This window comes from Hoplias malabaricus, chromosome 7, assembly GCF_029633855.1.
Source record: "Hoplias malabaricus isolate fHopMal1 chromosome 7, fHopMal1.hap1, whole genome shotgun sequence".
NCBI lineage: Eukaryota > Metazoa > Chordata > Actinopteri > Characiformes > Erythrinidae > Hoplias > Hoplias malabaricus.
In genome coordinates, this window is record NC_089806.1 from 11,702,114 (window position 1) to 11,717,588 (window position 15,475).

General features: G+C 39.3%; 1 protein-coding gene across 1 annotated transcript; it reads right to left on the reverse strand.

The window, feature by feature from the left end:
* Positions 1 to 362: 362 nt before the first annotated feature.
* si:ch211-203k16.3 (fibrinogen-like protein 1) lies at positions 363 to 14,037 on the reverse strand. Its single transcript, XM_066676874.1, has 8 exons — positions 13,913 to 14,037; positions 11,738 to 11,762; positions 8,542 to 9,074; positions 5,716 to 5,950; positions 4,771 to 4,908; positions 2,898 to 3,114; positions 1,979 to 2,174; positions 363 to 1,399 (listed from the first exon to the last, which is right to left on the reverse strand). The coding sequence occupies exons 3-8, from the start codon at positions 8,890 to 8,892 to the stop codon at positions 1,253 to 1,255; spliced, it is 1,284 nt and encodes a 427-aa protein (XP_066532971.1). The 5' UTR covers positions 8,893 to 9,074; positions 11,738 to 11,762; positions 13,913 to 14,037; the 3' UTR covers positions 363 to 1,252.
* Positions 14,038 to 15,475: the final 1,438 nt, after the last annotated feature.

Below are 15,475 nucleotides of genomic sequence, written 5' to 3' on the forward strand. Positions count from 1 at the left end.
TATGAAAGATAGTGGAGAGGAAAGCAAGTGTCTTACATGCTTACTACTGTGCCATATTTTTTTTTTTTTTTTTTTTTGTGTGTGCACTCATTTGCAATAGAAGAGGCATGACCTCTTTCTCTGTGCCTTTATGTATGTGCTGGAGAAGTTCAGCATGTTATCTACGCCATGCACTTTAATAAGGGCTTTTCAATGCAAAAATCATGTTCATTAAATGCCAAAACAAAATATTTACAGTTAACACTCTATATATACACACACACACAAACATATGCATAAACCTGTTTGACACCTCTGGAGTAGATATAGGAGGGCTGGTCCTTTTTGCATCCAAACATTAAACAGGTGCTTTTCTCTTCCAAAGCCAAATGACAAACAGCTTTTGTTTCTGTTGCCTGTCGCTAAGCAGTGTTCTCTGCCACTTTGCCACCACGCAGTCTTCTTTTTCTGACACTTCTTTGCTTTCACACATTGAAAAATATGCCTTTATCTGATGCATGTGCTTCAGTTCAAGGACTGGCGTCCCCTCCAGGGTGTATTCCCGCCTTGCGCCCGATGATTCCAGGTAGGCTCTGGACCCCCCGCGACCCTAAATTGGATAAGCGGTTACAGATAATGGATGGATGGATGGATGTGCTTCAGTTCTTGATGTATCGTTTTATGTATAGCAATATTTGCAAGTCATTTGCACCAGAAATGATTTAAAAAGAAAACACAAAAAAGAAATTCTGATATGATTTAATAAACTCTGATTTGTACTCTCATTTTCTGGGGTTATTTTGTAATGTTTTCGTGTGTGTGTGTGTGTGGGCTTCCAGTGCAGCAGTCCCTCTGTCATCCCAGCAGCTGTGGGAGCTTTGGGAAGAATGTGAATGAGTGTTAATGAACCAGTGTGTTGTCTTTACAGGGAAATGAGCCTAAACCCCTAAGGCTTTTCCATGGCTTGTTTTCTTGTTTGTTGTAGTGTCACTTTTTTAATCCCTGTCACTACTATATAAAGATAATTGTCCAGAAAATATCAAGCTAAAAAAAGTTAATGAAAATATAGGCATGGAACTTGATACAAGTCTGGCACCATTTTGCTAGTCAACTGATTTCCCAGTTATGTATATATCAATACATAGTCCAAGTACCAGAGTAGCCCTGCCAACCTAGATGAATATGATATCAGCACTTAGTTCCTCGGTTCCATCCAATAATTTCTCCTTACTGTGACTCAGACTTCTGATTGGCTGGTCCCTAATATGGCTGCTCAGGGAGAAAGGTGTGGTCGATATGTCCGCGGGCGGATCATCATGCTCACTTTACGCAGGGAGTAATAGTCTGAATCCTTCCAGGTGAACCATACAACTCCATTTGGCCCAAGAGCACTTTTCCCTTTTGGAGAGTAACGTCCTCCCTACAGATGAGAACAGAGGAGCTTTCAGATGCTTGGTGAATTCTTATTCCCTCTCGCTGACTAATATTGGGACACACCAGACTTTAAAGTCATTTTATCAAATGAGGAGGTTTTCTTTGTCAACATACAGTAACCTACTTTACTGGGCCATTCAAACCCATATAAAAAGCTGGAAGGGACTATGTTTATAAGTCGATACTAAAACACAAGTAAAACTCCAAATTTATACTAAAACAAAATGACTTAAGCTGAGGGATAGTGCTACAGATTATTAGACAGTACAAGATATCAAACTATAAGAACTTCTCTTCAATAAAAATTTTAGAAATCTGTTTAGAACAACGGAGCCCTTTCAAAATAAAACATACAACAAAAAAGTAAAACATCTTGATGCCCTTATTTTAAAAAAATATTAATAAATAAATAAATAAATTAAAAAAGCAGTTTGTTGGCTTTATTTTCCATTGAGATGTAACATGCTCATGCTGAAGAACCTGAAACAGCACAGCAGTGCTACTAAAATGGCTGATGTATGGTTATTTGAGCAAGGGCTCAACTGAAGTCTGATGTGTAACGTACCTTGTAGTAGATGCCATTTAAGTTGGCATAGAAGCACTGGTTGTACCACCAGCCGGCATGAGAGATTTCAGCGCAGATGTTGCCTGTGTCTGGAGTGCTGAAGCTCTGCTTGTTGTGGTACCAGCTAAAAGAGTCTTCCACTGTCCCACTGAAACCGGAGACATGGAGCCTGTACTGGGTCCCCTCACCGTCCACCCTGGCAACACAGAGCATACAGTGTTGTTGCACTTGGAGAATGTTTGAATTACATGAAGATATAATGAGTCATAACGAAAAATATTGGGTCAGAAATGACCATTAGGTTAGAGGTGCAGGCTTGGGACCAAAATGCTTTCAGTTTCATCCCTGGGATCAACAGGAAAAACAGGCATTTTGAAGTAAAGGGACAGCACTTATTCCACCCTCAATGTGTGTGTGTGTGTGTGTTTTCCTGCCACAGATAGGTTAAATGTGAAGATTTCATTGTACTGCTGTAAAATGACAGTAAAAGCATGTTTCATGTTTTCACATCAGAAGTTCTTGAACTGGGCTCAAGAGCAGGGTCTTACAAGATTTAAATGACTTCAGGTGATGATGCTGTGTGAACTTGTATAAAAACAGAGGGGTACAGACAAAATCCAAGCTTCAAGATGACAGCAACATCTGTTTTCAGCTGTAGAAGACATTACTCGATAATAATGTCACTGTTCCACAAATCACATCAGCAAGTCTTTTTGCATTACATTGGCAGCTCAGTGTAGACTGAGGTCAAAGTCATAACTGGTACCATACCGTACTGTACTATTCCCCTTTAGCCTTAACCCTCTGTTATAAATCTATACTTAACTAAGCCTAAGATGCTAGATGTGTCTTGGGTAACTGTGCTTGAGGTATGGAGGAAAACTGTAAATTATATTTTAAATAAGTGGGCTTGTTTCACCTGAAGCTCTGGTAAAGAGCATATTTGTGTTTTCCGGTCCAGTCCTCCAGGTCTATGCGCAGGGCATAGTCTCCCTGGCTGGACAGATCATGAATGTGCTCATTTCCCAGCCAGTACTCAGTGTGCAGGTCCCCAAAGCCATCCTTATACTCCTTCCAACCACGGTCAAAGTTCACAGAGCCGTCCTGCCGACGCTGAATCACTGTCCAACCACCACCTGCAAAGTCAGAACACAACAGAGTTCAGTACAGGTCACTAATCTCATGAGATAGTGTTTCTATTCCACAGACAAAGATCTCCCAGACGTAAACCTGTTTTAACAGTAATTACTAACTTCATCCCCTTAATTCATTTGGGTTCCAGCCCTGGGTTTAAGCCTAATCCGAACATGAAGACATGTTGAATATTGAAAAATAAGAATCACATTTTACATGCTAAAAGATTAATTGGTTTAGCTCTTAGTTCACCCTCTCTTAAACATACTGTTTTGCTACAATATCACAAAGAGCCCTGCTAAATGTAAAGATCTTCTTCAGGCGAAAAGATAAACATGTGACAAGCACTATAAAGTTAATTGGTCACTCGCTGATGGAACCGAACCGTGCACTCTCAATTTTTGCATATATTTTGAAAACACCAGCTGCTATTTACATCTGATTTCATGACTAACAATTTGAAATAAATGGTTTTATAATTTCATAATTATTTAAAAATAAACCCTTTTACAGGGTGAGCCATTTATATGGATACAGCTTAATAAAATGGGAATGGTTGGTGATATTAACTTCCTGTTTGTGGCACATTAGTATATGGGAGGGGGGAAACTTTTCATATGGGTGGTGACCATGGTGGCCATTTTAAAGTCAGCCATTTTGGATCCAACTTTTGTTTTTTCAATGGGAAGAGGGTCATGTGACACATCAAACTTATTGGGAATTTCACAAGAAAAACAATGGTGTGCTTTTTGGTTTTAGCGTAACTTTATTCTTTCATGAGTTATTATCAAGTTTCTGACCACTTATAAAATGTGTTCAAAGTGATGCCCATTGTGTTGGATTGTCAATGCAACCCTCTTCTCCCACTCTTCACACACTGATGGCAACACCGCAGGAGAAATGCTGGCACAGGCTTCCAGTATCCGTAGTTTCAGGTGCTGCACATCTGGATGGTATGGTGTGGTATATGGGGTACAAAGATAGTGGGGCCATTCTTCATCAATGGAAACCTCAAGGCCACTGGATATGCAAAATTGCTACATGATGATGTGTTTTCCTCTTTATGCACTGAAGCTGGCACGCTCCCTGAGTTTTTTCAGCAAGATGGTGCACCACCACATTATGGGTGTCAGGTCCGAGCATTCTTAGATTGAACAGTTTCCTGGAAAGTGGATTGGTCGTCGTGGGCCAGTTGAATGGCCCCCAAAGTCTCCGATCTGACCCCCTTAGACTTTTATCTTTGGGGTCATTTGAAGGCAATTGTCTATGCTGTGAAGATACGAGATGTGCAGCACCTGAAACTACGGATACTGGAAGCCTGTGCTAGCATTTCTCCTGCGGTGTTGCTATCAGTGTGTGAAGAGTGGGAGAAGAGGGTTGCATTGACAATCCAACACAATGGGTAGCACTTTGAACACATTTCAGAAGTGGTCTGAAACTTGTAAATAACTCATGAATCAAGAAAGTTACATTAAAACCAAGCATACCATTGTTTTTCTTGTGACATTCCCAATAATTCTGATGTGTCACATGACCCTCTTGTGGATCCTAAATGGCCGACTTCAAAAAATGTTTTTTGTTTTTGTTTTATATACTGATCTATTTATGTTTCACTGAAACTATAAATCTAGTGAAAATCTGTAGAAACTGTATATTACCATCTGTGTCCATGTCACAGTAGACCTCCACAGGCCTGGCCCCTAGCGATGGCACCACTGTGTAGATCCCAGAGTGACGCACACCATTGTAGTAGATGGACGCGCAGTCGATGGGGCAGTTTCGGACATGTTGCACCTCTGGAGTAATTTATAACGTGATTAATAATATATTAACCATTAACTACTTCAGTGAAAACCCGATTAACCCAGATAAATGAGCACACTCTAAAACATAAACTACATACATTTTTACATCGAAATATGCTAATGTGCTTTATGCTCCTGAAAGCCATATAATCACCACAGTAAAAGCAGTAATCTTGATGTTTGTAACTGTCTGTACTCTGTCAATTTTTTTATAGAAAACAGTGGACTGAAGTCGATACGGACTGGCTACTTTTGGGCTGAGTGAAAAACGCTGTGAAGCTATTGGTTTAGTGGTCATTTTATTAAATGCATTGATGCTCATTCTCAAGCATGACTGGACAAAGGGGATTGAGATATGGATGCTGTGTGGAAGCACTGCTGAGGTTAAGAATCTTTTCCATCTGAAGAAAAGTATGAGAGCATGGGAACCTGCAACTCTTTGGCACCAGTAACATTTTCAATCCTACTGCGTAGAATACTTGGAGTGGATTTACTGCCACATATTTTACAGATAAGAAGGTCTTTGTAGTATATAAAAACACTGAAAAACTTAAGAACATATGTGTTTATAATCTGATATATTAGGTCATGACCTCCTACCATTACAAGGACTGGATATTAAGTATGTTTGATCATAGCTTTTTAATGCCGAAGTGCATTACTTTAGTAAAGGCTTTTAATGAGCTGGTTTATAAACTTGTAAAGACCTTATTACAGCTGTGGTTTTCCTGTCTGATATGTTAGTGCCAAATTAACAAAACAAGAGGAAGAAGAAGGTTAAAGAAGCACACAGCTTACCAGGGTGTAGGGCCTGCTGAGCACTTAGTAGAGGGCTGGTGCGTACGATGTTGATCATGCAGCCAGGGTTACGACGGACCTTTTCTACCAGCATGGAGAGGTTCTGGATTTGAGCCTGAAGGTCGTAGACCAGTGAGCCCTGGATATGGAGCAATGTAGTGGCCTCTGCATAGTGCTCCTCCAGATCTCTGAAACGCTGCTCCAGAGAAGAGTTCAACCGGGACTTCTCTTCACTCTAAACAGGAAATGGCACATATTCAGAACAGCAAACATCTTTTTTTTTGTTTTTGGAAGAATACAATAAGAGGAACAAACATTTAGTTTTTGACTTCCATCTGCACTCCAGCCATTGTTAAATTTGTTAAATTAGCAGCAGTTAATTTATTTTAATCAAAGACTGATTAGAAGAAATAAATGCGGACTGCAGTACGGAAGATTTTTTGTTTATTCATTCATTCATTCATTGTCTGTAAGCACTGTCCAGTTCAGGGTCACAGTGGGTCCTACCAGGAATCATTGGGCACAAGGCAGGAAACCCGCCTGGAGGGGGCGCCAGTCCTTTACAGGGACTACCTACCAACGTGTGTTTTTGGACTATGGGAGGAAACCGGAGCACCCGGAGGAAACCCACGCAGACACAGGGAGAACACACCACACTCCTCACAGACAGTCACCCGGAGGAAACCCACACAGACACAGGGAGATCACACCACACTCCTCACAGACAGTCACCCGGAGGAAACCCACACAGACACAGGGAGAACACATCAAACTCCTCACAGACAGTCACTCGGAGCGAGTCTTGAACTCGCAACTCCACGTCCCTGAAGCAGTGTGACTGCGACACTAACCTCCTGCGCCACTGTGCTGCCCAAAAGATTTTTTTTACCTCTACTTTAATAATACACAGCTGTTAACATGCCAATTCTTATCATCAGCATCTTGGTAGGGGAGAATTATGCTTATTATATATACACCTGTCATTATGATCTTATGATCACCTCCTTGTTTCTACTCTCACTGTCCATTCTCTCACCTCCACTCACCACAGAGGAGCACTTTGTAGTTCTACAATTACAGACTGTAGTCCACTTGTTGCTCTACATATGTTGTTCGCTTAGATTCCCCCTGTTCTTAACTGGTCAGGACCCCCACAGAGCAGGTGTGATTTGGGTGGTGGATCATTCTCAGCGCTGCAGTGACACTGACGTTGTAGTGGTGTGTTAGTGTGTGTTCTGCTGGTATGAATTGATCAGACACAGCAGTGCTGCTGGAGTTTATAAACATTGTGTCCACTCACACCCCTACCCTGTTGGTCCACCTTGCAGATGTAAAGTCAGAGACAGTAGGTCATCTGTTGCTGTACAGTGTGTGTTGGTCGTCCTCTAGTCCTTCATCGGTGACACAGGACACTGTCGGCTGGATATTTTTGGTCGGTGGACTATTCTCGGTCCAGCAGTGAAACTGAATAAAAAGGCTCCAGCAGCACTGCTGTGTCTTATGCACTCGTACCAGCACAACACACACTAATCAGTGTCACTGCAGCGCTGAGAATGTTCCACAATCCTATTCAGGGTGAAAGCGGGCAAAGAAAGTATGCAGAGCAATAAATGGATTACCGTTTGAAATTGTAGAACTAATTGCTCCTGTGTGGTATTATTGTTAAGTGCTTGTAGCAATTGTATTTAACTCTAATATAATTTTTAGGTAAAACTGGGAAAAAACTATACTCATTATAGACGAAGAGAAGAACAGACATTCACTAAAGCCTCAGTACTGAGAGAGAGAGAGAGAGAGAGAGAGAGAGAGAGAGAGAGACGGTTAAGTAATTAAGCTTAGTGGGTGTGAACTGTATGACTCAGCTCCCTGCTGTAGTCATTATAGCGCAATGGGTAGAGCTTACACACATGCGCACACACACACACACACTGCCAAGCACGTGGAGAGGGGTCAGGGCCTCAAAGCCAATCCTGTTACTGCTCAGGGTCAAAGAGACTTTAAGAAGAAAATTGCAGCACTGAGAGGTAGTTGGAACAAAGGGCACCTCCATTCCTAGTCGCCTTTTAAATATTTCACCTTTTATACACTCGTATACACGTTTACATAATACACATTTGTAATGTTTTTAAAGCTCCAACAGAAAACCTGCAGAAGACAGATTGCCATGAACAAGCATGACACACTTATATCTTTTATTATAATGTGATCCTTGGCTCAAATTTAAAAATGTGCCTTAGGAAATAGCATTAAATAGGAAATAGCAGTTACAAAAAGAACTGTACTCATTAGAAGAAATGGTATTCTTGATCATTTCTTAACCTTAAGATCTGACAAAACCATTTATTCTAAACTTGCAATGAATGTCATAAAATGTAACCATTTGGATCAAGATGAAAATCCACAAAGGCCTCTCAGAGACAGAATGGATCCTCTCAGCCAACCTAATTATACATGTCTATGACATCACAGCATGAGAACGGTGAATAATACCTTTATATCTTTGTAATGTACCTCACATCTCCTGAAGTACAAACGTGGGTTGTAAGGGTTTATTGGTGTCTAATTCTGATCCTCGAGTGCTGAATTGCGCAGGGTAGACTGGAAGACTGAACTGTTGCTTAGGCCTTCTGAAGCCATTGAATATTGTCATGCTGCTGGTATAGATTATCTTGTTTCTGCTCGTCCTTCATTAACTTTAACAATACCAGCATCTGTCCTTATTATGTTTATATACATTTTAAATCCCTATAAGAAGTTTAAATGAACTTTCATACCCTGTATCAATTGTCGTTGGGTGACATGTTTATTGTTATTAATCACGCTGACCTGTAACTCAAGGACTTTGACCCGATGCCGGTGGTTGCGGAGCTCCTCCTGCAGCTCGGACACAGTCTCTCTCAGAGCGAGGATCTGCTGCTTGCGCTCCTCATTCTCATGCAGCCAATAGGAAACCTCATCCGTGCAGCGGAACATGTCCGGACAGCGCTGGTCATCCAGTTGAGGCAGTGTGGCCACCAGCCTGCACATACCATCCTCCATCACCTGATTACTGTACTCACCACACTGGGCAGTGCTGACCTGGTGGGTGTGCTCAGAGTGATCATCATCACCGATGACAACTAATAGCCTCATGCCCAGTATGACCACCAGGAGGGGCAAGAGAGGTCCACCCTTCATCTGCTCACCTCAGCTGACCCAGGGCTCGCCTTTCTGAGGAGATCAGGCCGGCATAATGCCTCAGAAATCACCAGTCTCAGTGAGAGATCACAGTCACTCATCAAGGATAAACCTCTTCCACAAGAACCAAAATTCTGCTGTCCCTCTTCCCATTGGACACACTTCCCATTGGTTACATCACTCTAAAACATAAACACAAACAGGACAAAACAATGAGGTCAACAGGCATCCAAACAGACTCTAATTCGGGACTAATTTAAACACACTGACAATAAACAAACATATTTCACAAGCTCAGGGTCTTTTACAAATCTACAGGGGAGTATAAACAGGAAGTAGTGGAGATACCAGAACAAATATTTACATGTACACTTAAATTTACATGTGCCCAGACTTTTGCATGCAACTTTATTTCAATTACAAATACAGTGTCGTAATACAACTATTATACAATTATTATGAAGAACAGACTAATAGAAATTATCTAAAATTACTCTAAAATATAATATAGTAAAGTGGTAGCAGGCACTTAGTATTACTTTAAGAAGTGTTAGTTGTTTCAGACAGTGGTGATATACAGACTATGTCTTATGGGTATCTCATTTGCGGCAATATAATTTTTGACTCTGATATGTTGACTCTGAAATTGAAATGTGGTCTGTTCCTAACGTATTAGCATGTTCTGTAATTATCTCTAAACGTGACACTTAAATTAAAAGTCACCCACATCCTGATCCACCTTTAATGCCCTCCTCTGAGCAGTCTTTAGGTCAGCCTACATGTTCCAAACAACATTCAGGGTTAAGGGGCTTTAGTGACCCAAGCACTTTCCTTTTCAAAGGTGGTGGATCAACTGCACAGCGCAGTAAAAGTCTCATGTACTTAGGCAACATTAAGAATAAAGGGATGCAATAGACTCATAGCTGACAAAACACCATTCTCTACTCCGGAACCCGTGTATTTGGCCATTTGTTACGGTTTTATCAATATGTCTTGATTGATTGATTGACTGATCGATTGATAGTATTTTAGCTCATATATTGAGTGGATTTTATAACGTTTGAAAATACCAGCTGGCCTTTATACTGTGTGAACACTTTAATGATGAACTGAGCAATGCAAATGATAAATAAACTAAAAAACTCATGTATTATCACACATCAAAGTCCGCCACACATCATCAATTGAACCCCTTAAGAACTCAATCCTGTTCAACAGAATTACAGATTAGGAATTTATTTGCAAGAATACAAACTCCATAATGATGTAGGGGATACAATGTAACTTTTCAAGAGATCTATGGATATGCAATTAGGACGCAATTTAAAAGGATTGGCTAAGGTTTATTATGTCAACATTTCTGGCTGTTTAGTTTTGCCCATTTGTATTTGGAAACCCTTGTTGTTTCAAAGCGAAAAAACTAATTCATGGCACAGACGACTTATTTCATTCATCCAGCATATATCAGTGTATATCAACACTACACAAATATGTTAAGAGTTTAAAAATGCCTGTGTTAATATCTAAAACACAGCAAAATGCAAAAACAATATTCTAAATCTGATAAATACACAGATTCCTGCAAACAGCTCCAAAGTGAAAATGACTCTGCACAAACTTGCACACATTTGGCACAAGTTAACTTTAGTTGCTTTTAATAATCTAATTTGGCAATGAGAAAAAAGCTAATTCATTAGCAAGACTATTTGCTTAGCCAAGCCTTATGGGCACAGAGCCCAAGCTGAGAACACTTATCCAAAGCAACAAATACCCTCATTAAAGTGCCATAGTGCAGTGTCTGTCCCTTCTAACCCATCCAAGCTCTCTGTGCGTCCTGAGGCCAAAGCAAAGCGTCCAGCAGGGAATATGGGACAAAGCTAACAAGGTTAAAGAGCAGTTCCCATGTCCTTCCACATTCATCTCTCCTGACTAATATTTCTTACCATACAATCAGCAGTACGTAGTGAAAATGAATCACAGTGATGGAGGAGGGCCCGAGTGCCTTCAGGTGTCACTCTGGCACTTTTATGAGACAGAGCCGCACACAGAAATTTCTTTCTTTTGTTCAGAGGGCATTTCATTTTCCTCATGTAATATAAAATCTGCCCTCTGAGACTCAGCAGGGTGAAAACAAGATCAAACACGGTTCCCTTAAGTGAGTTATTGAAGTGAACCACCCTTTACTAATGTGTGGCACATATAAGGAAGTAACAGCTTTGTGTTTCACCTCTCAGAACCAAACACAATTTTAAGAGTTGGATTTAAGGGATCTACATCCACAGGCAAGTACATGTAATGTTACTTTGGTAACAAAAGTAGAAGAAGCCAAGTAAAAATACAACTTGTGGAGAATTACCATATCAGCAGTGTAAAAACATCTTAAATACTGGCCAACTTATAGAATGACAGTGGAACCTCTTAATGTATATATTAGCAATGAAGCTTAAGTATTTATGACTTTATTCTTCTCACTCTGGAGTCTTTTGGCCTAAAACAAATCAATAAACTCCAAAGGGAGAGATGAGACTGATCTCAGTGCAGAACAGATTGTCAAAAGGAAAAAATCTTCACAGTTAACCAGCAATCAAAAGTTAACTCATAGTTAATAATAAAACATAGTGGTGTTCTCCTTTTTGTGCATACAATTTAGTAAAGTATTATTGATTAAAATACATGCACAAGAAAATGTAAATATTCACTACACACATTTACATTTAACGTACACGAGTATATGATGAAATATGTCACTAACATATTACATATTACTCTTCCAAATATAAGTCTAATAGGGAAAGCAGTGTTATAAAGTTGAACAATAAGAGCACAATAAATTATTAATGATTACCTGACACTGTGAGGCATCTTCCCTCCTGAGAAAAGCAGAAAAAAGTGAAAGGTATTTAACATGTTGGCTACCATACACTCTCTCACACTCTCTCTCTCTCTTTCTCTCTCTCTCTCTATGAGGAGCAGTGTGACTGACAGTGGATACCTTATCCCTGTAATCCTAAGTAATAGGATTCTTCATTAGGGGCATAGACCAGAGACAATCCATACAATGGATTACACAAACGCAAACTACCAATGCACTGCACACTACAGGCCAATTAATCAAAACCAGTTAATTATACAGTTAATTGGCAAATTAAAGGGACATGTCTAATCCATTTGATGTAATTGGTAGACTACACTGCTCAAACCCAGCACAGTATATGAGAGCAATACCCTACAAAAAAATGATAAACCTTTATTTTTGTTGTTGTAAATTGTACTATTGTAACTATACTGTAATAAGGTCATGTGTTTATGACAGAACACACTGTGGCATGTTATGTTCCACCACTCCTTTAATGGGAATTACTCTGGATTTTTATAAATCATAATCAGCATAATTTCAGATGCAGCGATTACTTTCAGATTTTAATGTGGTTCCCAAAGTGAGGGGGCAGGGGCCCTATAGGGTGTGTGCAGCTATTTCAGGAGGGGAGCAGCAAGTTAAATGAATAAGGTACATAATGCATGTCACTTGTAAAAATTCCACTGTAAATGTGTTTGTTCAATAACAATTAGCAGTTTACAATAAACAGTATATCAAAAAAATGGCGTCTAGAAGCAAAAGATGTGTACGTTTTTGTCAGAGTTGGGGCTCAAATGTATTCTCACCTACAAATGAGGGGCACTGCAGAAATATTTGGGAAGCACTTCTGTAGAGAAACATTCTAAGGAGGATATACAGTGGTGGTGATACAAACCAGAGGTCTAAATAAACCAGTAAACCACCAGAGAATCTATGGGTGTTTTCTAAATAACTATATGCTATATTGATAGTGGTGAAATAGTGGTCAATCAGAAAAACACGTACAGTTGACTGTTACTATGTTGCCCACCAACACCTTCCATGTAGGTTAGAAAATATCATTTTTAAATATATGTTTTTTGCAAACACTGATCTCAGAACTTTTATAAATCTGCATCTCAGACATCAAATAACAGATGAAGATAGCTAAAGCAGCTGAACTATTAGAAAACTGTGTAGGCATATATTGAATATATACGTTCTATATTTAATATACTTGGATATAGATTTTACCTTCTGAAAATGAAAAGTGTCTTCCACACTTGACCTATCCATGGCAATGAAAACACACACACACACATGCATTAGTGGCAGTGAACATACACCTGGAGTGGAGGACAGCCATCCCCAGCCAGGGATTGAGGGAGAAGAACAGTGCTTTTCAGTCATTAGTCATCAAGCTAGCTGTCTAACTGAGTCTACATTCTAATTGAAATCTCTGTAAAGCCTCCTGTGAAAGTCACAAATAAGCTTTCAAACTTAGTGTCTTTCTGTTGTTTGTCAAAACTGCTTTAACATTTGGGCATAACCGACTAAGCTCCCCTGTTAGGAAAAGTACATCACTGATATCTCTGGGGATCCACAGTAAACCACGACACAAGCAATGACGTATGAAACCTTTGCTCGCTGGGCTCTTGGGGACAATACATGGAAGTGAATGACACTGTTATTTTAAATAATTGTTATCTTCTAAAGATAAATGCACACCTAATAAATCAATGTATAAGGCAGTCATTGTAATCCATTTAAATATTGGCACACATGTGTTTGTGTGGGTTCTTTAATTGCCATGTACAGATTATCCAAACGTTAGATAATAAAAATAAGTAATTAGTTACTGACTTAGCAATGAATACAAAAATGGAATGAATTCACATGACTTTCCAAATTTCAAAGGTTTTAATTAAAAAGGTATTGCTCTATTTTTCTAAACCCTTTGAATCAGTGTGACTGATTTGCACGCTGTACACTCTTTGGCTGATTAAGGAAACACAAATGCATTCCCTCAGCGTCATTCACAATTCCCTGATAAACTGCAGGAGCTGTGAGTAAGTTCAGATACAGTTTCACAAATGACACTCTCCTCCAGCACCAGGAGCAGTTCATTTAACACTGTCCAGTTTCTTTTCCACCAATCAACAGGTGTTCACATAGCCTCAATACCTAGCAGTTAATCCATTGGGCCATTTCTTCTGACGTCTTTGACCGATTTGCAGTGAGGTGTGGAGGTCTGTGTGGGTGGGGGTTATATTGGGTCCTTTTGATGAGCGATTCTCCCAAGGCAGCCCCCCAAGGCCCCCCCAGTCAATCGGCAGGACCACACATCCGCTCCTCTGTTGTCTGGCCTTGAGGGGCTGTCATACACCTGAGAGTGTATATAAGAGCAGATCTCATTCAGAAAAAAACAGAGAAGCAGAGAGAGCCAATCACAGACTACTCAGAAACAGATCTGGGAAAACAGAGGAACAACAGTTAAGAGCTCCTCTCAGAGACGAACAGGAGACATCAGGCAGATATTTAAAGACATCATACTGATAAAGGTACGAACATTTTCCTTCATCATTTATACATTCAACTTTCATTTTGAAATTTTAAACCTGTGTTAGTGAAGGGCAACTCAGGGGGTGGAATTAAGTGGTTTTAAATAAAAATTATGATACAGCCTTTACATGATGTGAATGGATTGTGTAATATAGGTTTATGGGCTTAGCATATTATTAATATGAATGATTAATAATTACAATTTCTAGAAATAAATGTTTTATTAAATTACATTAAATTTATAATTATTACATGCTGCAAATTTTGATTTTAAATAACTGAAAAACCACAAATTATCGATTTTCATTGTAAAGTTTGGAGATTTTTATATTAATACAGAGCTGGGCAACATCACAATACCAAGTTGTGGGACTTTTCTAGGTGTATGTGTTTTACCTTCATTTATTCTTAATTATTTTTACAAATAACATGTATTCTGCAGCCCTTTCCATGACTATCAGTGTGAATTAATTTGCTTAAGTCTGTTTAAACATAGGGAATATAAAGAACATGTTACTTGATAAATAACTATGTGATTTTGATTGATTCTAAAATATAACTAAATACAATTTTATAGTAAAATAAAAAACTGAATAAAAATACTAAATATTCTGATGAAAATGTTTGTTAAATATACATATACATTACTTTTAAAGTACCATTTTTTAATAAAATAGAAAATAAAAACAAATTGGGCGGCATGGTGGCGCAGCAGCTCCAGGGACCTGGAAGTTCCTGACACACGTTGTGTGTCTCAAATGTGTTGTCTGTAATACTCAAAAGTGTCCATAGGTGTGAATGTGTGAGTGTGTGTGTCACCCTGTGAAGGACTGGCGCCCCCTCCAGGGTGTGTTCCTGCCTTGCGCCCAATGATTCCAGGTAGGCTCTGGACCCACCGCGACCCTTAACTGGATAAACGCTTACAGATAATGAATAAATGAATGAATAAAATCAAATTATCAAATTCAACTTTTAAACATACTCAGTCGCAGTTCACATATAAACATGTCTAAAATAGTAGCAGGAGAAGGAAAAAAACCTTAACGTTCAGTGGAAGTCAGAATAATTTTGGAGTGTTTCTACTGGTCCATTCATCATTATATTTTCACACAATGTAATGGACAGGTGCTGTGCTCAAAAAATAAGTAAAAATCAGACACAGCGACTATATATTAATCACAAAAT

Bases quoted from the DNA above. Each gene is read 5' to 3' on its own strand.
- si:ch211-203k16.3 (XM_066676874.1), bottom strand. From the start codon at position 8,892: ATGAAGGGTGGACCTCTCTTGCCCCTCCTGGTGGTCATACTGGGCATG. The intron at 4,909-5,715 runs GTAAGCTGTGTG...AAATTACTCCAG, and splicing joins TCAGCAGGCCCTACACCCTG to AGGTGCAACATGTCCGAAAC. The intron at 2,175-2,897 runs GTGAAACAAGCC...CTGTGTTGCCAG, and splicing joins GCTCTTTACCAGAGCTTCAG to GGTGGACGGTGAGGGGACCC.